Below are 23,733 nucleotides of genomic sequence, written 5' to 3' on the forward strand. Positions count from 1 at the left end.
TCTTAATAGAACTTAGGAATGTTTAACAAAACTTTGATCTGATATTGTTCTTTACATTCGTTCTCACTTTTGGGTCACTGATCCAACTCGGATGCATTTTATAGACATGGATCCTAATATTGAGCTCTTCTCTCTATCCACAATGCTGTACCCTCTCTACAGCTTCTCCAGATGTTGCTTGCTGCCTCAGTGAACAGATGTGGATTACTTTTCTCGATTGACTGCAAGTAGCTTAATCTAAGTTTTGTTCTTCTAGTTTCTAAATTTTCTCTTCCATTTGACATCTTGCTTGTTTCTTACCTTACTTCCCCTCCCAGTAAGTTTCTCAAAGGTGTTAAGGTCTCCTCCTGCTTTTCTTTCCCCCTCTCCTTTTTCTTGTCAGGGCCTTTTACGCCTTCTGACTTGCAAAAAATCTAAGAGTTAGTTTAACTAGTTTTAGAGTGTGTGTTAAATTGGATAGTTTAGATGGTTTAAATAGTTTTAATTAGTTCTATACTGTTTGTAGCTGTTTAGTAGTACTGCTGAGCTGCTGTTGACATTTTTCAGAAACCGTTTGCACATTTTATCTGTTTCAGAATGTCAGACAAACCCTCCGGTTTTAAGCGCTGCTCTGCCTGTTCGCATAAGATTCCTTACTCAGACATGCATGGGAAATGCGTGTACTGTCTTGGGCCAGAGCATTTGCGGTCTACCTGTTGTATTTGTGAGGGATTTAATCCTCATGCTATCACAGACTGCAATTGGTTTTGAAAGGGCTGTTGCTCGCATCTTCCTCCTCTTTACCAGGGGCTCAAACCCTCCTGGTCAAGTCATCATGGATCCTCATATCCTAAGAAATGCCCTCATAAAACTTCAAAGTCCTCTTTGGAGCCACCAACAAAGGTTTCAAAGCCCTCAGATCTTACCTCCTCTGATACAAGACCAGCTTCTTCTGCTAAGGATCCAAAGCGTTCTTCGGATCTGATAGAAGTCACTGCTGTTCCATGTTCCCCTAAGCCTTCTACCTTCACCTTGGATCCTAGATCTAGGGATCCTACAGCTAGGAGCCAAACCCCTGAATATTCAATCAGAACTGTTTCTTCAGCCTTACCAGTAGAGTTATTACAAACTCCTAAAGGGCACTCGAGGCCTGGTTCACCTGCTTCCTTCAGGTCCTCTAGGAGTTTTTCTGATATAGACATGGATAGGATGATGCGGAGATTCCCTTAAAACTCTGATTCAGATGAGGGTTTTGTCAGCTCCACCCTCCTTCAGGTCCATGAGTGTTCATGCCAAAACTATCCAGTCTGTTTCTCCAATCCGACCAACCACTTTGGAGTCCCAGGATCCTAGATACCTGAGAGAGTCGGTGTTGGATCTGAAGAAGCTCCCTTCCTCGACTCCGACAGTTACCCTGACTGGCTTTGTTCCGATGTCTGATCAGAGTGGGTCTCGGATCCAAGTGGTCGATGTTGGATCTGAGGGTAGGGGTTCCATTCTGACTTTGTCGGATCCGTCCCTTCCCCTCTGCGATTTGGTTCTCAACAGCTCTGGTCAGATTCTGTCTGGGGCCATGGCTCCTGGGTTGTTCTTGTCCTCTCTTCCTCTGCTGCCTCTGCTCCAAGGAAGAGGGAGGGGGGTTCACTGGGTCCAGGTTGTGGAAAGGGTTTTCTGTTCTCACAGACATTTGACTTCTTCTACCTCTAGTCCTCCCAGTTGCCCTCTATTGGATCTAAGTACTGAGACAGTCATGCTTGTCCAGAGTCAGCCCCTCCTGAGAAGTCCCCAAGATCTCTTGCCACAGACCCCAGGGCGTTTACCAAATGTATGGCAGCGGTCGCAGCTCACCTACTACTGCAGAGATTCACCACATTTCTGTATTTAGATGATAGGCTCCTAACTGCCCCAGCCAGAAATCAACTAATTCAAGCCAGGGATTATCTATTTCAGAGCTCCAGCTCCCTTGACATCGCCATAAACCTAGCCACGTCGAATCCATCTTCATTACAAAGGTTCGAGTTCATTGGTGCTCTGTTGGAGACTTCAGATCAAATGACCTCATTACCTCCTCATCTCATAATGAGATTGAGACATCAGGTACATTCCATTCTAGATGCTCCACCACCACCAAGATTGATACTTCAAGCCCTTGGCTCTATGGCAGCTGTCATCCTTTTTGTTCTATTAGCAAGCTTTTTTTATGCAAGTTCTCCAATGGACTTTGTTCATTGGTCTATTACTATTCCTTATCTGGTCCTATCAAATTAACATTAATCTGCAGATGTCATCTTCAGTGGTGGATTTTGTCGGACAATCTTTATATTGGCAGACCTTTTCTTCTTCCTCCCCCTCAGCCATTGTGACCATGGACGCTTTCCAGTTGGGGTGGGGGCATTTCATGGTGAAGATGGTCCAAGGCACATGGACTCATTCACCAAACAAGGAGAAACCTGTTCATACCCATTGTACAGAGAGGGTCTAGGAATGCGTGATATCTTCAGACCACTTTCTTCTTGCAACTCACATAACAGGGAAATCCAACATTTTGGCAGACAAACCCAGCAGATCCATTCTGGGTCCTCACGAGTCATACCTCAATCAGTCAGTAGTGAATTTGGTTTTCAGCCATTGGGGCCAACCTTGCTTCCCCCTAGAACAACAAATGCAGCACGTACTTCACTCTGATCCCCCCTCCAGGGTAGCCACCGAAGGATGCTGCAGTTCATGACTGGCCCTCTGGTCTCCTTTATGCCTTCCCCCCTCTTTCATTGATTCCAAAATTTCTACAGAAAGCCAGAAGGCTGAAGAGCTCAGTAATCCTCATTATTCCCTACTGACCTCATCAGGTATGGTTCCCCTGTCTCTGGCTTTAGCTGAAGTATCTTCCTTGGATTATGGAGCCCACTCAGGACCTCCTGTTTCACCCAACAGAGATTCAGTATCCCAATGTACATATCCTCAAACTAACCGCTTGGTTTCTCCAATTCCATTAATTGTACAAAGGTCCAGGCTTGCTTCCTCTGTAAGAGACATTGTGTTAGCTTCCCAAAAAAGTGTCTACTAAAAAGGCATCCAGAAGCAAATGGAAAAGGTGCACTATTTGGGCTTCTAAAGAGAATATTCATCCCTTCTCAGACCCTGTTTCAGCCATGCACGTCACTCTTCAAGGAAGGGGACTAGTTACTCTGCTATTAAACTTCAGTTGGCAGCTATATCAAACTTTCATTCTGGAGACATTTCTGGTTCCCTTTCTGCATATAGAGTATGCAAGGCACTCAAACGGATTTTTCTACTTTGACCTCCAATAAAAGACCCCTCCCCAACATGGGATCTCACTGTTCTTCAAGGCCTTACTCAGAAGCCTTTTGAGATAGCTAGTGATTGTGACATGAAATTTCTGTCCGGGAAGACCATATTTTTGGTAGCCATTAAATCAGCAAAGAGAGTTTTTGAACTTCAGGCCTTGTTATCCAAACCAGGTTATGTCATTTTTCATAAAGATGGAGTATCCCTCTGTATTAGTTCATCCTTATGCCTACGGTGGCCACAGAGACTAATATTAATCAGTCTGTTCAATTACTGGTATTCTTTCCAAATTTCTTTAACAAGGGCAAACATGTATTACACCTTCTTGATGTCCATATACTGCTTCGTTTTTACCTTCATAGAACAAAACAGTACAGAAAATCTGAACAGCTGTTTGTATTTTTTTCTCCTAACTGCATAGGTTAAGCAGACACTAAGGTTGCTCTGGCCAAATGGATTACGGAATGTATTTCCCTGATTTATTCAAAGAATGGTTTATAGTTTCCTTGCCCTCCTAAAGCCCACTCTACTCGATATTGGAATCTATTTGAACAGTTACCCATGACACTGAATGTTTTTTGAAACATCTTTTATTTACCTACAAAAAAGGTATGACCTGGAAAGATGTATATGAAGGTAATTTCCGTAGGAAAGATGGTGAATCTCAAAGCCAGAGGGGCATGTTTAAGTGTGGTGCTTGTAAACAGTGCCCCTACACTGCTAATACTGATGAGATTTGGTTAGAATCTAGAAATAGGTTCTTATGAGCATGCTGATATGACAACTATTTGAGCAGCGGAGTGGTATACATAGCAGTATGCCACACCTGCGATCCATTTTATATTGGCAAGACTAAAAGGGCCTTAAGGAAGTGTGTGTGTGTGTGTGTGTATATATATATATATATATATATATATATATATATATATATATATGTGTGTGTGTGTGTGTGTGTGTGCCATATCAAAAAAGTCACACACTAATACTCTAGGTAAAAACCTTCAGACATGTACAGAATGTTGTTTTACGTTCTTCATCCTTGAACAGGTCTTGAAAGATCCAAGAAGGGAATGAGTGGGAAAATAGGTTAGAATATAGGGAAGTATACTGGCAACTTTCCCTTGAAGCAGCAGTCATCCAGGCTTAAATGACTTAATCTCTATTGCAGCAGTACTTGGGTTAAGATCAGTTTTGATATATTCATTTTTATAACACACACACACATTTTTTTTTATTTATTTCATTATGTTCCACTTTTTTATTTTACTGGGTTTGCCGGATGTTATATTGGACTGTTTCCTGTTTCTACTGATTGTATTTTTTTTTAATTTGTGGGGGGGTTTTTTGTTACTTCTGCTTCTTTACTTTATAATGTTGCTTGTTGTAACACTTTTTTAAGGTTGACTTATTAGGACTGGGGCACAGCTATTGGTTAACTGGCTTACTCTAACTTAAATGGGTCAATGTACTATATAAAATCTAGAAAACTTGAGCTGTGATTAGTTCTGAAGAAGTCCTGTCTGATACACAGGGCAAAGACACCCAACTGTATATAACTGAAGTGTAGTTTTTTTTTGTTTGTTTTGTTTTTTTATAAAAGGTTTATTAAAGTTTTTAGTATTTTAAACATTGCTGGACCCATCACCTTTCATGGGCTTTACTACATTTTTGGATTTCCATTGCTGTTTTTATGTGGACGGTGTAGAACGGAAACTGTTTACAGGCTGTTTTGCCTTTTATGTAGTGCCTGGTTTTGCTTTTGAATTCATGTTATATTGATTTACATGCTAGACTTTTGGCACATTTCAAATCACCCAGTAGTCTGTAGTCTTGTCCTCCTTGAGCAAGTACACTCCTTTGGAGTACTTTTGTTCTTCGTTTTATACATTTGTTTTTCCTGCTGTATATTCATTCAGTCCTGGTCCTTCAGTCTGAAACCATACTCTTCTCATTGTTCCGTGGTGACTGAGAAGAGTATGATTTTTGACTGAACAATCTAATAGTGCAGGACGCCCTTCTGGACAGTCAGAGATGTCCACCTTGGTTACAGTGACAGCTATTTTTGCCACAGGGCTTGACATCTGATGTAAACCCTTTATTCTGCTGGACTTAAAGTTGTGGAAATTTGGTTACTGAAGCCGCTAAAGATCTTCCACTCAGCAAGCTTATGCCTACAGGTGGAGTGGTTAGCTTTGAAAGGATATTGATTTCTCTTAATCACGTGGATGATTTGTGCTTTAGTCATTCTATGATCACTGTACATGTGTTAGCTATTTCTGCACATAACAGTGTAAGAAACTTCTCTGTGTGGAAGATTTTCAGTCCATATATTTCTAGTTAATCACTGTATATTAATCAGATCAGACAATAGTATTAGAAGTAGCGAACGTAAACTCGTCTTGTCAAAACAAAAGAAAAAGTAAAAATAGAAAATATATAATTGTACAGCATTACTAAGTATTTGAAAGTAATCCAAGCAAGGCAGGCAGTCTGTTTCCAGACGAAAATCCTTTATTAAGTACTCAGACAAGCGATCCAAGTAAAATAAAAATAGTGTAATAATTTCCTCACAAGCTTTCTAAATATATATATACTTTTTATCAGGCATGGGAGTGGTTTATTGTGCTGTAAAACAGTGTTATTGGTACACATGTTAAATTTACATCCCTTCCCCCATCAGTGTAACATTCGAGCTGGTCCTGCCCTACCTAGTAGCTATCATAATAATATATAACCCTTATGTACTTTAAATAAAATTTATAATGATGTGGTACCTCTTATTAACCAAATTATTAAGTAGATGGTGCTGCGGTAGAGTTGTCGCCTCACAGTAAGACATTGTCCTGTTCGATTCTCAGCTAGAACGTCTTCTGTGTGGAGACATGCGTGAATGGGCATACCTTTGTTGAAGGTTGTGCGTCAGGGCCGGCAACTCGGCATGTAAAAATCTACTGCCAATCATTAGCGGACCGGAGTTCCGCTGTGGCGTCCCCTAACTGGGAAAAGCCGAAAGACACAACATTAAGTAGATTATTAAGTCTGTGATTTTATCCAAGACAATATACTACATGGCTGGAAATATATTAACCTTAGTTCATTTGGCAATCAAAAAAAATATATATAAATATATACATATACATTTTGCATGTAAAAATCAGTTTCTATTTTCATAACCTATTGTTAACAAAGATCGTTTTTGTCCTTCTAGACTTCTTCAGGTCTGTGTACAAGAACCCTAAAAACCTATATAATTGTATAATTAGTATTGTTATTACACATCATTTTGAATAAAATGGAAAAAAGAACGAGAAAAAAAAAATAAGAAAAAATGTATGTATGATGATGGAAACAAAATATACACTTATATTTCAAGTGATTTAAAATGGTATTTAAAACCAATTTGTAGGATAAAATAAAATAAAATACAATTAGTCACGTAAACAATGTGGCAATTTTCTAAGTTCCAGTGCACTTTTAATTGAACAATACTAGTTTAGTCCAGGCTTCCTAAAAGAGTTCAGCATTAATTGCCACATGAGTTCATGTTTCTCCAGAATATTCGGGATGTCTCCTTCAAGATCACCCATGTCTATGCTAATTATACAATTATATAAGTTTTTAGGGTTCTTGAACACAGACCTGAAGAAGTCTAGAAGGACGAAAGCGATTTTTGTTCATAGGTTATGAAAATAGAAATTGATTTTTACATGCAAAATGTATATGTATATATTTATATATCTATATTTTTTTATTTCCAAATGAACTAAGGTTGATATAGTTCCAGCCATGTAGTATATTGTCTTGGATAAAATCACAGACTTAATAATCTACTTAATAATTTGGTTAAATAAGAGGTAACAAACAAAGTTAAAACAGAAGGCACCAAAGCAGTAAATCCACAGTGAGAGGAACCAGTCCGTAGGATAAAGCATAAAATGACTTTTAATCGTATCCACTTAAAAACAGTACCAAGTCTTTCTTTTACCAAAAAGAACTTTGAATTACATCCAAAAGAACAATTGAAATCAAGCGCTTTCGCTTGGCTCGAATACCAAGCTTTATCAAGATGGATTACATACTAGAAGGGAACCATTAATATAGGACCTGTATTAATGGTTCCCTTCCAGTATGTAATCCATCTTGATAAAGCTTAACGTTGCCGAAGCGCTTGATTTCAATTGTTCTTTTGGATGCAATTCAAAGTTCTTTTTGGTAAAAGAAAGACTTGGTACTGTTTTTAAGTGGATACAATTAAAAGTCATTTTATGCTGTATCCTACAGACTGATTCCTCTCACTGTGGATTAAATAAGAGGTACCACATCATTATAAATTTTATTTAAAGTACATAAGGGTTATATATTATTATGACAGCTACTAGGTAGGGCAGGACCAGCTCGAATGTCACACTGATGGGGGAAGGGTTGTGAATTTAACATGTGTACCAATAGCACTTTGTTTTACAGCACAATAAACCACTCCAGTGCCTAATAAAATGTATAGATATATATTTAGAAAGCTTGTGAGGAAATTATTACTCTATTTTTGTTTTACTTGGATTGCTTGTCTGTGTACTTAATAAAAGATTTTCGACTGGAAACAGACTGCCTGCCTTGCTTGGATTACTTTCGAATACTTAGTAATGCTGTACAATTATATATTTTCTATTATTACTTTTTGTTTTGTTTTGACTTAAGACGAGTTTACGTTTGCTACTTCTACTGCTATTGTCTGATCTGATTAATATACAGTGATTGACTAGAAATATATGGACTGAAAATCTTCCACACAGAGAAGTTTCTTACACTGTTTTGTTTTTGGACCCATTACACTTTAGTGGGTTGTTTTGAGACTTTGGGGATACCATGGAGATTACTTGTTTTTTTCTATTTCTGCACATAATGACTTTTTGGACTGTACAACTGCAGTCCAGTACTGGCTGGTCAAGCAGCTCTTTAAAGGAGGGCTTGCACCTCTGTTATCTGTTGAATAACCCTTTCTCTCCATAAGATCTGAACTTTATAAAAGACAGGCTTGTCTGTTTGCCTTTCAAGCTTACTGACTTGACACCATAGACATTTGTCACAGATTTTTCCTTGTGGTCATCACCTTTGCATGTCATTTCTTGGAATTTCAGATACTCCGCCACAAGATCCTTTGTACCAGACATGAAGTCCGTGGGTCTGTCAGTGCCAGTGTGTAGGCCTGGGAAGTTGATGCCTTGCTAAGCACCAGTGTAATCAGTGGAAGTGCAGTTAGAGTTTTGCCTTGTCTGGTTGACACTGATGCCGTCTGGTCAAAGCTTGGATTTGATGACAATTTCTGCATTGCTGCCGACTCTACTTCCGCTACATACAGTACCTGTGTTGACTTCAATAGGAAGCTTGCTCCTGTTTACTTCTTCAGCTGTTCAGCATTCACAATAACAGGATAGAAAGTCCAAATGGCTCTTGTGGGTTCATAGGACTATACTAGGCTATTGGAACGAAGGACCTTATAAGCCTAGCCAAGAATTTTGCCTATGTTCCCACAAAGTCAGCAACTGTCCCCTGTTCAGCAGGGACACAGGTGAGAGCCCAGGGGGTGTATATTCTGTTTCCCATTCAGTCATCCAGGTTCCTCTTAAAGAGGGCTAGTGAGGTACTCTGCTTGACATGGGGAGGGAGTCTGTTTCACAGATGGGTAGTCTGTGGGGAAACAGATCTATGCTGCCAACAAATTCTATTAATGTCACAGACCAGGTTGAGGCTTTGAGTGCAAGTTGCATAAGTGGAATTTGACTTGCGGATATGCAGCAACTCCATCAAGGCTGGGTCTTAGATGGCCTTGTATGCCAGACACAAGTCACCTCTGAGCAGTCTGTACGAGACTGAGTAGAGGGACATGGCTTTTAGCCTATCTGTATAGGATAGGTGTTTGCATGTAATTGACAAGGTACATGCCAAAGGGGGGATTGTACTCGGTAATGGGTCTGATAACGGTTGAGTACAGGGATGTTATGGCGTCCTTGTTCCTGGATGAACTAGCCTTAATTGTGAGGTGGGTCATGTAGAAAGCCTTCCGTACAACGGAGGCAATGTGTTGGTCAAAAGACAGGTTGCTATCAGCCTGGGTGCCCAAGTCCCTCACAACTGATTGGGTGCTTAGTACATTGTTAATTAATGTGATAATTAGTGGGTACGGCATTTTCCCCAAAAGAGACAATGATGCATTTCTTGGCATTCAGTTTGAGGCCATATGTCTGACACCAGTCATTAGTTTGGGTAAGGCCCTCTTGGAAGATGTTCACATCACTAAGGGAATTTAAGACAGCACCCAGTTTACAGTCATCTGCAAACTTGGTCAGCCCCAGACCACTGGTTTTGTCTTGCACCTCAGAAAAGTATATCCCAAACAGTAGAGTCCCCTAGACTGATCCTTGAGGTATGACACTTGTTATGGGTGTACTACTACATGTGGCTTCCTGTATTTTGACTGAGTGTGTTCTTTCAGTAAGCCAGTTAACTACTCATCTGGTAACATACAGGTTGATGCCTAGCTGGGCGAGTGTATCGAATATGCCCGAGTTGGGAATAGGGTCAAAGGCTTTGGCTAGATCAGGGTAGGTGATGTGCACAGTCCTCCCCTCGTCCATAGCTTTGGTGACTGTTTCAAAGAAGTCAGCCAAGTTTAACAGGCACTGTCTCCCTTTGACAAAACCAAACTGTGTGGGTCAAGTGTTTGGAGGCTGCAAATTTCCTTGTTTATAAGGTCCATGATAATGTGTTCCATGGCCTTGCAGATAAGCTAGTTAGGCTGATGGGCCTATAATTGCATGGGGTCAGTGGATGCTCCACCTTTGTGTAGAGGGATGACAGTGGCTGTCCTCCATTTGGCTGGGATGAAGCCGATGCTCAGGCTTTGGTTGAATAGGATGCCTAATGGTGCTGAGAGCTCATGTAAGACGTGGCCAGGGATGTTTTCAGGTCCCATGGGGACTGTATTGTTTGCCTTTGAGAGAGTATTAAAAACCTGCTCCCTGGTGATGAGGAGAGGGGGTCAGGTGCTGGGGATGTCCTGCATTACTGATGGGAGGGACAGGGGGGTGAAGTTTTCACTGAATCTGCCTGCCAGCAGGTTGGTTATATCTACGGCGTTTGTTTATGTGGTGTTGACCACTATTTCAGAGCAGATTTGCATGTTACCTTTGAGATTGCAGATGTATGTGAAGAAGGCCTCGTTGATTGTTCTTAGTGGATGTGGCCAATTTGAACTCGGTTAGCCTTAGAGCATTTCACCAGCGACTTTATTTGCTTGTTCAAACAAAGGAGAGATTGCTTCCAACTTGGCACCTGCTCCTTCTTGGTCCTGGACAGCAATTTTATTTCCTTTTATTATAGAGTTTGTTTATTGCTGCTGTGCACCAGACCGGTTTACTCTTCCTTGAGGAAGATGATTTGGTCCTGTCCGGTATTGCTGAGTCCATACAGCAATGTTGGTGCTCATATAGTTTTTTGATGTAGGCTTGGACATTAGTGCTAGTTCCAACTCAAGGGACGGTGGCTGTGGAACTGCTTGTACCTGCTCTCAGGAGATTGTAGTCAGCTTTGAAAAAGTTTTTTTGTTTGACCCTGATGGGGTGGGGGGGGGGGGTCAGGGGAAATGGAGGCTTTGAAAGTGATCACTGTATGGTTGGATCTTACCAAGGCAAGTGAAACTGTAGGGGGGGGGGTTCAGGGGAAATCTTACCAAGGCAAGTAACACTGTAGGGGTGCTACAGTGGCTACTCATGTTGGTTAGTACCAGGTCCAGGATATTTTCATCTCTCGTGGGGGTGTCACCCAAATGATCCAATGCATTGGCAAAGTTGAAGAATCTCTGGGCATTCCTATTTGGACTAGATCAGGTCTTACACTCTATGGTTGGGTAGTTAAAGTCACCCAGGATCAGGGTAAAGGATTGAATCTTGATGGATTCAAGTTAGTCCAGTTCGGTTGAGTGGGTGTCCTGAGTCATGGTTGGGGTCTGCAGCTAGCTATGATTTGCATAGGTGTTTTGTCAACAGTTAACTGCACTTGGAGTGTCTCCTGTACGTCATACTGTTTGACCAGCCTGGAGGTGTGTATATCTTTGATAAATGGTGAAACTAAACCTCCTTTGGCTTTGTAGCCCTCCATTTGGGGTCTGAAAGTATGGTAGGATGAGTAACTTGATAAGGCTGGGGTGCTCTCCACAGTTTTGAACCAGGTTTCAGTGACTGCACGAATGCCAGCATCCTCCAGGGTGAAGAATGCTTACAATGAGTGCAGTTTCATGCTATGACTTCTAGCGTTAAGCAGCATGACCTTGTGTCTAGAACTAGCGAGACTCTTTTATCTGCCTTAATAATCTCTTTTCTGGGAAAAAGAAGCATTATGCAGCAAGAAGCACAGGTACACCAAAATGCACGTGGACTCCCATTGGAGTCTTCCACTTTTGACACGGGTAATGGCGATGACACAGATTCTCAGCTATCCTCCACCTGACACCAAATTCAGGGAGACCCTTGAAATGATGAGGCAAAGCAGTTGGCGGCTCACAGATTCCAACACATTTCCAAAGAGGATACTGCTGGAGGCTTCTTGGTTCCCTGCCTTCCAACAAGATGGCGACTTCTGTTATCAGTGTAGGTGAAGAGAACCCACTGTTGTACTTGTTCCAAGAAGGCCAGACAAAATCCTACACTCTCCAAAGGATTGGAATTGTTGGGAGCAGACTATAGTAATGAAGTCCATTGTTGCTGTGGTAGCCCTTAGTAGCACTCTTGCTCCACAAAGCCCTTGAGGTAAAGTCCAGGCAGTAGGCAGGTTTGGGATGTGGGTTCGTTCATTAAATACCTTTCCTTCAGAGTGCTAAACTGTCTGTCTCATATGTTCCACTTCTTGCAGTAGCTTGTCATTAAGATGTCTTGGCTGCTAGAGGAGATGTTAGATGGAGGACTTCATATGCAGTTAAACTTGCAAGTATGTCCTCAGTACTGAACTTCACTGTACACATGGCTCATAATTCCTTGGATGATACAGCTAGGATAGCAGGTACTAGTGTAGCTCTCCACCATCATGTTTATCTGCACCTAACCAATTTGACTGATGATGCTAAGGTGTCTTTGCAGACTGTTTTACATTTTGTTATGGAAAATGTGTGCGTTGTCTGCTGTGCAAGAGCAGTGTTAACATCTCAGACCCTTTTCAGAAACCTACTATTAGACCATATTTGCAACTGCTGCATGGATTTTACTGAATACTTTTGCAAGACACTACAGGCTAAATGTGATCTGTAGAGCTGTGTCTTCCTTAATCATACGAGGTATATTTCCATGATGGCCACCCCGGAAAATAAGCTTTGGAACTCTGTCCTACTGGTTAATGAGGATAAACTTTCTCATCCCAGATTGGAAAGTTATGTATCCATCAGAACAATGGGGCAAATGCGCATATCCATCCTTGTTAACAAGCCTAGCCTCCTTTTCACTGCCTCTGGTAGATATGGTCTGGGGAAGGACTTATTGGTTTGTTGGTTCTTGTGCTGTTCTTTCAAGTAGCTCACCTGAGATCTGTAGGGGAATCTAGTATGCAGAGCATTATGTATAAAGGGGAGGAACTGGACGCCTGGGAAAGTTGTACATGCTAAGCTGACTAGAAAAAACTGCAATTTCAGTCCTACTTAGAGGATTGATTATGATAAGTGCATAATTTTTATTTCTTTGTAACTCTTTTTAAAATTAGTCATTTTGGTTTGCTGTATACCTCCTGTCTCACAGATCTGTATCATGTTTGTGTGTAGTAAAAGAAATAATCTGAGATGGCAGGGGGACCTGTGTATCCAGATATACATCCATATGTGTGACATTCTGCATGTGTACTGCTTTACTTAAGTGTATGCCTGTGAATAGTTGTTATAGTTCTCATACTTGCAGAAGGCCTTGGTATGAGTTATGTAAAGTATCACTCAAGCGGTATGCAGAAACTTGTGCTGTTTCAGTTGTTCTTTGGGAGTTTTTGTTGGTTGACATTTTCAGTATGGTAAGTTCAGTCAGACCATAAAGCTTGATTCATTTTCCATAGGAAGTGGTTTGTTTTTGAGTGCATCAACAGCATAGTAGTTGCAGAAGTACCACTCATTGATGACTGTACATGACAGAATATGGTACAGAGAATGATGCTTCGTGTGGGTAGTTTTACTGTTAACATAAACATTGCAATAGCATTTCATACAAGTGTACAGTTAAGTTTATTCCACATGCTTTACAAAGCATTTTGTATATTCAATGGCCAAGCATTTTGAAGAAAAGGTTTAAAGAAGCGTTTCATACTAGTTTTCAGTACAGGTTAAGCCAGAGGGTAGGTTAAATGGTTACAATTGAGAAGATGAATTGAAGTCGGCAGAGAGGGTCTGAAGGTTAATGTGTTGGAATTTTAGGATACAGGTGGAAAAGCGAGCTAACTTGAGTGGCATTGGAAGAGAGATGTACAGATGGCAGGTGCATGAATAGAAAATGCAGTCTTAAACAGTATGCCAAACAAAATTACAGAATATCTGAGGTAGGGAGAGCTGTGTTTTGGGAGAGGTTGGAAGAAGCTAGTATCCACAGGAGAATACCAAATTGTTCTGAATATGTTGTGGGGAGAGAGAGAGTTTTTCTTCTGGTGAGTAAAGCCCAGAGTGTTTCTGACTGTTAGAAAACAGTGGAATGTTGAAGTTTGAAATTAGATCAAAATACCGCAGACAAGGTTTTACGTGCATTCAAGACTGAATAATTTTTAGATGATTAGTTTGGACTGTTATGAAGTCAGAAGATAGAAACATTGCTTAGGACCAGTGACTGCAGAGCACAAGGTCATCTACCTAATGGAGTATGTAACATGCAGAGTCAGCAGGTAGATGTAGATCTGCTTATAGGGAGACTAGGGATGGACCAACAATGAAGACTTAACAGGCACAAAGTGGACGGGCTGCGGCAGAGTAAACAGACTAAAATCTGACACAAATGTGTTTGCCACATAGATTGCTAGAGAAAATGTCACAGTAAAAATATTTTTATCAGACACTTCTAATTGTAGGATAAATAGAAGGTGATTTATAAGGCAAGAATTTTTCATGAGATCCATGCAAAGAGTATAATTGAGAAGGAAGATGTCTGGTTTATTTCCATTGCTAATTTGATATTGCTTTTGAAGGCAGACTTAACACTTTAGTACTGTGACCTTTGCAGGAATCTTGTTTTGTGTGTCTACTTCTACCTACCAAAGACACTGGTCTTTTAGGGAGGATGTAATGTGGCCTTTTAAGTTGTAATCTGGATCCTGCTAATCAGAGTATGGTGGTATGAATGGCATTTCATAATAAATGAAGCTGCTTGTGTGTGTGTGTTTGGGGGCGGGGAGATGCATAGTGGCATACTAAGGAATGCCTGAAAACCTTTGCTGTGATGGAGATTGGTGCGCAGGAAGACTCAACTCCATATGGCATTTTTTTCATCAGGTTTGTTTCATTATTTGCTGTTGCTGGTAATTTTGTTTTGTTTTTGTTTTTTGCAAGATCCAAATTTACTTCAGATGCTGAGAAAGAGTCTGTGATGACATTTGGAAAGAATCTTCGGCAGCTTCTCCTTACAAATCCTGTTAGGGGACGGACGTTGTTGGGAGTAGATCCTGGTTATAAACACGGCTGCAAATTAGCCATCATCTCGCCTACAAGTAAGTTATCTGTGAACTTTGTTTATTATTTCATTCAAGTAGATACTGTTCTTGTATATGGTTTGTTGTCTAATCTCCTTTGCCATCCTTCAGTGATTCCTTCTTCCCTGTCTTTGTAACATCCATAACTTCAGTTTGTATGCTGTGCCATGAAACTGCACAAATGCCTGGTGACTGGATAAGGAACCTCTTATGTTACAGACATCATAAACAGTCTGGATGTTTGCTCATTTTTTCTGTTACATTTCCCATTGCAGGTATACACCTGTCAGCATGAGTGTAGACACCACATCAGTCCTAATGCATCTTCCCTTTATAAACATTAATCCAGTCATGTCTTTCCTGTATCTCTGTATCCATATATAGGTATTAGTCTGAATGCTAGCCATCCTTATTAGGAGGGGGGGAGAACATTCTGTTGAGCATCTAGTTGTTAACGAAGTGATTTGAACCTTCAGTCTCCTAGTTTTACTTTGAAAATAAGTTTTTAGCATGTAACAGTCAAGGTTAGTTCTAAAGGCTGTTTAAAAGAAAATAATGCAAGTGATTTTAGATTTATCTGCTTAGTTAATTTTCCTGCAGATTTATAAGGCATTTGTAACTGAACAGTTATGAGATAATGAAGATGTGTGTATTATCTATTAGGTGTGGCAGAGGTTTGGTGGATTTTTTTGTTCAATAACTCCATTGTGGTGGTGCTGCGGTAGCGTTGTCGCCTTATAGCAAGACGTTATCCCGTTCGATTCTCAGCTAGAGCGTCTCCTGTGTGGAGGCATACGTGAATAGGGCGTGCCTTCGTTGAAAGTTGTGCGTCAGGGCTGGTAACCCGGTACGTAAAAATCCACTACCCATCATTAGCGGACCGGAGTTCTGCTGTGGTGACCCCTAACCGGGAAAAGCCGAAAGACACAAACAAAATTCATTGTTTATTGCTCACCCATAACAGGGAAAGATTAATAAAAAATAAAGATGCTACACAACTTTTCTCCCGGTTTTGGAGTCTGGTATACTTGGTGTCTTAATGTATCTTTATAAATTACTATATTACTTTGGTTCACCCAAAGCACTGATTTGCCTGACTGCTGTGTTTTGAGATATCTTCATAGATGCGTGCTCTGCATGCATCATTTATTTTTACAGTGCATTTAGTATTGTTTTTATGACTGTTCATTCATTTAATGGCTGATGAGAAGTCACCATTATTGTAGTGTTACCCTTGATGCTCAGCATATGATTCACTGCTGCAGTTATTACTTCAGAGAAATTTGCTGCAGATGGAAATCCGCATTAGCCTGACTTTGATTCAAGCATTCCTCCTCCTAGGTCAAAGTCACCTCAACTACAGATGTCTCCATGCCCCTGGTATAAAGGTTGAAATACTGCTGCCCAATATCAGCTATTTCTTAAGAAATATGCTGCATGTTGTACAAGGCTTTCAATCAGTCGGTTTGGCTAGGCCATGACTTGGACAGGCATCACTGGAATCAGTAATCACCATTGGCGAACCTCCTTTCTGTTTTGTAGAGGTTGTGACCCTCATTTTCTTGATGTCTGTTTCTTGTGGTTGTATTTTAGCTAGGCACACGTCTTGTTGGCATTCTTCTCTGATACAGAGGCATTGGGCATGCCATCAAGTAAAAGTGTGTGCCTGTAAATGACACATTTTTTAAGGACAGACATGAGGGGTGTTTGCACTGGCTGGACTTTGGAGAGTGATGTAAATACTTGTGAGATCTTCCATTAATTTAGGTCCTTAATGAAACACTGCCCAGACCTACCTTAACAAGTGGAGACTTGTGACCTTTCACCTCCGGCATATCTTTGAACAGTAGCCTGATGGACTTCTAATTAAAAAGAAATAACAAGTGAAAGGAGGCAAAGGAACCAGATGTCTCTACTGGGGCTTCTACACCCAAGGTCATTGGTAATGTAGAGACAATCTATCAGCCTATGGACCTAACATCTGTCCTCGCAGAGGCCTTTGTTGATGCCCCTTGTGATGGCTTCCCAGGGGGTCTGTGTTGATGCCCCCCTGGGAGGCCATCATACCTTCTGCACAATTCATGTTTTACTGCTTCTTAATGCCATTAGACTTCAAAGGAGAGGACAAGGATTAAGCTACCCAGAAACAACATCTGTTGATCAAGGATGAGCAGGGTGGTTTGCTTGTACTTATTATGGAGGGAGAATTTCATGCATCAAGTAGTAAACCAGAGCTTAGGGATGTCTACAGGGCTCTTGGAATCCCAAAAGTACTGACTACCACTAAAACTAAGACTTCCCTGAGGCTGAAGCTCTGGAAGCAAAAGCTACCCCTTGGTTGGGTCATCTGACCTCAGCCCAGCTTTGCCTTCCTCCCAAGATTTGAAATGGCTCAGCACTTTGTTTTTTCCATTTTTTGCAGAGTTTTTACCCTGATCTATAGAAGCCATACCTGCATGGAGTCATGCCCTTAAAGACAGAGTGTGAAAGAGAATCCTCATTAGAGAACAAGAGAGTGATTGACTGTGAAGTTTCTAAAAAGGAGGGGGATGAACTCAGCAATATATTGAAGATGTCCTGCTCTATCAGTAGAGAGCATTTGCAAAGGCAAGCTCATGAGGTGTCCACTTCCAAGAAGAGTCTGTCCTACCAGTTCACCTGCACATGCCCAATGCATCTCATGGATTTGGTGTGCAGTGACTGTATGAAAGTCTCATAATACCCGAGAAGGCTGAGCACCTCTTGCGATCCCTGGTCTCCACTAAGAATTCTGCATGGAGACCACACTTCTGGGGGAGTAATCCTCATCACCCTCCCAGAGAAAGAGAGTTAGAATGAGCAAGATATAAGCAAGTTCTACATCATCCTAGCTCGGTCATAGTTGTGGTTTACTAGTCCTCTCTGCAGTTGTCATTAGAAAATTTAGGGGAAGACATAGAAGCTAACATCCTTCACGCACTGATTGCAGGAAGGTTTCTGTTTAGTCCTTCTACCTCAAGTTAACCCGGATGGAATTTTATACCTCCTAACACTTTATAATTTCTTGACTGGAGAGGTTTTGCTAACCAGACTTTCCGAGAATGTAGTTTTAAAACCTACCTGCAAACAAATGTATATCTTGAAAATAGTAAAAGTTAAAAAGAGAAATTTCTTCAGCATACATTCATTTTCACAGTGGCGATATTAGTATGTCATCTAGACATAATAAGAATTTTATATTGACATGTAATTAGGTAATAAATTTGTCATAATCAGCAAACATTGGCTCTGGATGATTGTCTCTGTTGAAGTGACACCTCAACCTTGTGCAAAAATGGGAAAAAAGGGCTGTGTGTGTACGGATGGATGGATATTAATAGACTTCTGAAATGTGGCTTTGCAAGAAAACGTGGTTGAGAAAGACTGAGATTTTGTTGACTTTGTTAAACTTGTGGGTGAGCTATAACGTGTATACCCCACTGTATGACAGTAATGTTTAGAAGGACTCTGATGGAAATGAATTAACTGTATGTAAAACAGATTTTGTTCTTATTAATATTTTATAAAATGTCCTATATTTTTGGGGATTTATGCTTTATAGTCACCTATTTATTCATTAATTTCAGTGTTGATGGTCTTTCTCCTGATCATCTCTATCTCCCAAAACCAGTCTGTGGTTCACTAAGGTACTCATGATTCTTCTAGTTAGCCCCTGTTCTTTTTTTCTGTCTTTTGAGCATTTCCTATATATGAATGGAAAAGGCTGGGCTTTGTTACTGACAGAAGAACTAGAAGCAAAGTTCCCTTCCTTTTGCATTCTAAATCTTTGTTGGGTAACCTTCTTAATTTGTTCCTTAGCCTGTTCTGTATAAAAAAATTATTCTTATTTATTTATTTTTATTTATTTTACATTTGTTGACCGGGGTAGTCCAACTGGATGCATGTCCATTTTCAGCAGAGGCCCGGAGAGAAAAGCTCCAAGGGTAAGCAGATACAGCATTACATAATACCAGCATTACATATTACAAACAGACTGTTTTCATTGATTACATAAGTAAGCAAGTTAAACAAGTTCCACAGGTTAGAATTAATCCCGAGTGTAAGTCAGCATTAAATTAAATTACGCAGTAAACTGGTTAACAGATTTTTACACATTATAGAGAGAGTTAGCCAGGCTTGATACATTGCCATAGCCAGTTAAGTGCAAAATGTTGTTTGAGTCTACTTTTAAATTGACCTAAGGTAGAAAGTAAAGTAATATCAGCTTGAAGAGGGTTCCAGGGTCTACTTACAGAGTTTGCAAAGAGAGAGTCACCGGCTGTGTTATTAATTTTGTTAGTCTGAATTAGTAGTTTGTTAGAGGATCAAAGCGGTCTAGGTTTGTTGTAGGGGGTGATAATATTTTTAAGTGCAGGAGTATTGTCCAGATTATAGAGGATTTTATAGGCCATAATCAGTTGGTTATACTGGATTAGGCTGGGTAGTTCAAGCCACCTAAGCTGATTTAGATTGATGCAATGATGTGTCTTAAAAGGCAGCCCAGTGGCAATCCTGGCAATGTGGTTGTAGCAAATTGAGAGTTTAAGGACAGTCTTGTTTAAATTCGAGAGTAGAGGGGATGCATACAGAAGGGTTGAAAGAAGGTGAGAGCGAGCTATGGCAATTTTAGCTGGAGGGGTTAGGAAGGCTTTTATTCTGTAAAGTGACCCTAGTTTTTTATTGATAGTTTTGATAGTCTGGTTAACATGTAGGTCGAATTTTAGATTATTATCTATGATGACACCTAATAGTTTTGTAGAGGGGTCAGGGGTGATTATTGTGCCATCATTTGAATTTATGGTAAAGGTGAAAGCAGTAGACCTATGTGTTGGTGAAAATAACAGCATTTTAGTTTTTTTTGGGATTTAGGATCAGACGACGTTCAGAAAGCCAGTTTTCTATTGTATTAAAGGTGGTCTGGGTAGCTGACCATAACTCTATTGGATATCTGGCTGAGCAAATCAGAGTAGAGTCATCAGCATATTGGATACATCTGACTTTTGGGATGACAGTATAAAGGTCGTTAATGAAGATGGAGAACAGCAAGGGCCCTAGTATAGAGCCTTGTGGTACTCCAAGGGTGTTAGGTAGAAATTAGAGAGTTTGTTCTGCCAGAGGACAGCCTGCTGTCGACCATTCAGGTAGGATTAAAACCATTGAAGGGCTCTAGTATCTAGACAGAATGTTTGCAGGGTGTGGATTAAAAGTTGGTGATCAACCATATCGAATGCCTTGGAAAGATCCAAGAAGAGGGCTGAGGATATATAATTATTGTTGCGATTATGGTTTATGGTGTTGGTAAAGACTAGGAGGGCTGAAGTAGTGCTGTGATGAGGACGGAAGCCATGCTGAGTGTCTGCCATAAGGTGATTCTGGATTAGGTGGTGCATGAGTTGTCTATGAATGCATTTTTCCATAATCTTTGCAAGTGGAGAGAGTATAGCTATTGGCCTATAATTAGAGAATTCAGTAGAGCTGCCTCCTTAGTGAAGTGGGATTACATAGGATATTTTCCAGATGGTGGGAATTTAGATTTTACTATGGTTCGATTGATTAGTATTGGGACTGGGTAAGCAATAGCATCAGCTGTTTTTTGTAGGTACTCGGCAGGGAGTTGATCAGCAGAAAGTGTAGTGGGTTTTAATTTTTGGTCAAGGTATGGATAAGTGAAGTGGCGACTGGATGGAAGCTGAACGCGAGTAGGTTTCTAGGGGTGGTACTTTCAGGACCAGGGGAGCTAGGAGGTAGTTGGCTAGCTAGGGCTTGAATTGTCTCAGTAAAGAATCGGTTTAAACTGTCAGAAACATCTTCAGGGGTTTTATCAAAAGTAGCAGCAGGGATTGGGGTTGAAGTTTGCCCCGGATGTAGTAGATTATTTAAACCTGCCTAAAACTTCTGAGGGTTATTTTGTTTTACTGTCTGTAAATTACAGTACTATTGTTTTTTTGTCTTGTAAAATGGATTTTTTAGTTTTGTTCCTGGGTTTCCTGTATTTAATGTGATCTTGGGGGTCTTTAGAAGAACGCCATAAAGCCCATGCTTTGTTTCTAAGGGTAATTTTGATTTTAGACACTTTAGAAAGCCATGGCTCAGTTTTTGCCTTTGTTCTCTTTGAACGAACAGGTGCATGCAAATCAAGGATCTCAAGGAATTTGTTGTTAAAGTATGCTACTGCTTCCTCTAAGGGGAGGTGTTTTAGAATAGACCAATTACATGAGTTTAGTTCTTGTTGGAATTTGACAGGGTCAAAGTTTTTACTGTTTCTAACCTTCCTGAGTAAGGGTTGTTGGGAATTAATGGCTTTGTGCTTAATTACATATGTGAGAAGGTGATTGCTTATTCCATCACGGTGGGTACCAGAGGTGTACAGTTGGGGGTGACTATGAGTACCCAGTCAAGTATGCTTTCTTTTTGGTTGGGTTTACCTATCCTGGTAGGGGTGGATATGATTTGTGAAAATGCATGCAGGTTAATATGGGTGGTTGGGGATTCTGAGGAACAGGTGCCCCAGTCTATGTTAAAGTCTCCAAGTAGTAGGGTTTCTTGGGGGTAGTGACATGATAGCCAGTGCAGGATATCTTCAAGTGTAGATATATTGTTACCTGGGGGACTGTACATACAGATGATATTAATGCATGTATTTTTATTAAGTTGCAATTTGGTGGCAAGAATCTCTGAGTTATTAATCTGAGGTGGTTGTATTACATCTATGGTGACATTCAACTCAGATTTATAGAGTACAGCTACCCCACCCCCCTGCTTCCTTGAAGCACGATCCAGCCTGTGTATGTTGTACCCAGGTGGTAACACTTCATTGTCTGTAGTGTTAGGTTTTAACCAGGTTTCAGATAAACAGAATATCTCAGGGGAGTGGACATCCAGAAGTGCATGCAATTCATGTACCTTGTTATTAATGCTTGTAATATTGAGATGACAGGCTAGGAGAGAGTTAGTTGGCCTATTAATTGTAGGTTTGTAGCTTAGATTGCAAGTAGAGGGAGTATGTGTATCTGAAGTGGGTGGGCCAGGGTTGGGGTGAATATTATCACCAAGTGTTAGGTTAAGTCTATACCTGGTGATGAACTTCAGGAATTTGTTTATTAGTTTGTGGTAGTGTTTGGATCTAGAGCTAATGTGCCTGGAGTTGAGATGTTGATAGACTGAACATGATGTTGGATAGGACCTGGTACTGTAAGTATGGTTGAAGGTAGGAGGATTTACAGCTGGGGTGATAGTATGCCCTTTCGCGACCTGAAATCCCATGAGAAACAGGTTTTCATACAAGGTAAGGAGGTATGGTGCGAACAAGAGGGGTAATAAAGGGGAGTATATCATTATTAGTGATTCAGCTAGTGAGTTAAGGAACTGTTTTATCTGGTGATACAACACCAGAAGATAGAGTGGTGAGGTAAAGGTACTGGGAGGGGGATGGGAGAATGCCAGATGAAAGCTAATAGGTGCTATTAAAATGTAGGTAGAAGAATGGGGGGGTGGGAGGAATTATCCCAGATGAAAGCAGATAGGGTCTAGAAAGTGGGGGAGTGGCTATAGTACTTTTAAATTTAGAGGTACGGGGGGCGGGAGGAAATTGGGGGCAGGGAGGGGAGTGAAGAGAGCCCGAGCATAGCGGGGCTATTGCAGTTTACAAGGTTTCATAAGATGTCCTAAAGCTGTAAGGTAAGTATTATAGCTCTTAATGTAAGAGTCAGTTTACTTAAGTTACAGGGGAAGGAGGCAAACACTCAAGTAGAAAAAAGAGCCCTATGGCTGTCCGAAATGGTGACCTGCTTAATTATACAGCATTGTAAGTGAAAGCTTAACAAATGCTTTTTGTGTGCAACCTACTCTGCTTAAATACTGAGAGAAACTGATTTTATTATGGTGATCAATTGCAGTCCTGTAGACTCCGTTTTGTAGGTAAAGGTAGAGTTCAACTAGGAAAAGAGAAAAACAGAGATTCTAGGGTAAGCATGAAGGCAACAACAGGCAGTTATTTTATAATAATACACTCAGAAAGGTTTGAGGGTTGGGGGGGGGGGGTAAAGCAGCACACTTAAGAATGAACTAAGATTTATAGCTAAGAAAGCTAAGCAAGAGAGCAATGCAGTAAATACACACTTGCCAGATTTTAAAGATATCCTTCAGAAAAAAAAAGATTATGAAAACAGCTGGGTTTTGCAGTTTGAATTTCACATCTGCCTCTTGACATTCCCATGTGGTTGGGATAAACCTGCTTCTCTTCTGCTTGGTATACAGGGAGTAATCATTTTCACGAAATACCCTGCTGTCTCAAATTTTTAATGTTTCCTTTCTGCCACAGTTTTGTCTGGATCAGTCCTTTCTGCTTGCATGATTGAAACTTTACTAATATAGATCTTGGCTTCTTTCTCGTAGCTTGGTTTGGAGCATACAGGTGATATTTCTTTTTATTTCATAATTCTAGGTGTGGCACACCAGTCCAGTTGTTTGGTTGTACTTTCATAATATTAATAATCTGATCTTGTCCAACTCATTCCATTAAACTGAGGGATTCTGTTCTGACACTCAGAACTGACCAGCAGCCTTCTCACAGCTCTAGATTCCAAACTTGAGCTCCTCCAACCTACTCACAATGACCGCTTCCCCCACGTTACCTCAGATCTCGTTTGCCCTGCTTGATGTTAACAGAAAGTTCCTCATGATCTCCACTGTACTGAGTATTTTCTTTTTAGCTGTCTGGTTTCTATCCTTTAGGCT

At 40.6% G+C, this 23,733-nt stretch overlaps 1 protein-coding gene across 1 annotated transcript in view; it reads left to right on the forward strand.

Moving 5' to 3' along the window:
• Window positions 1-23,733, forward strand: part of SRBD1 (S1 RNA binding domain 1) — a 2,028,107-nt gene that overhangs the window by 662,742 nt on the left and 1,341,632 nt on the right. Inside the window, exon 12 of the mRNA XM_044059932.1 lies at window positions 14,840-14,997. Within this exon, the coding sequence (XP_043915867.1) occupies window positions 14,840-14,997 (158 nt within the window). The remainder of the gene's footprint in view (window positions 1-14,839; window positions 14,998-23,733) is intronic.

This window comes from Protopterus annectens, chromosome 1.part0 (assembly GCF_019279795.1).
Source record: "Protopterus annectens isolate FY-2018-M chromosome 1.part0, PAN1.0, whole genome shotgun sequence".
Taxonomy (NCBI): domain Eukaryota; kingdom Metazoa; phylum Chordata; order Ceratodontiformes; family Protopteridae; genus Protopterus; species Protopterus annectens.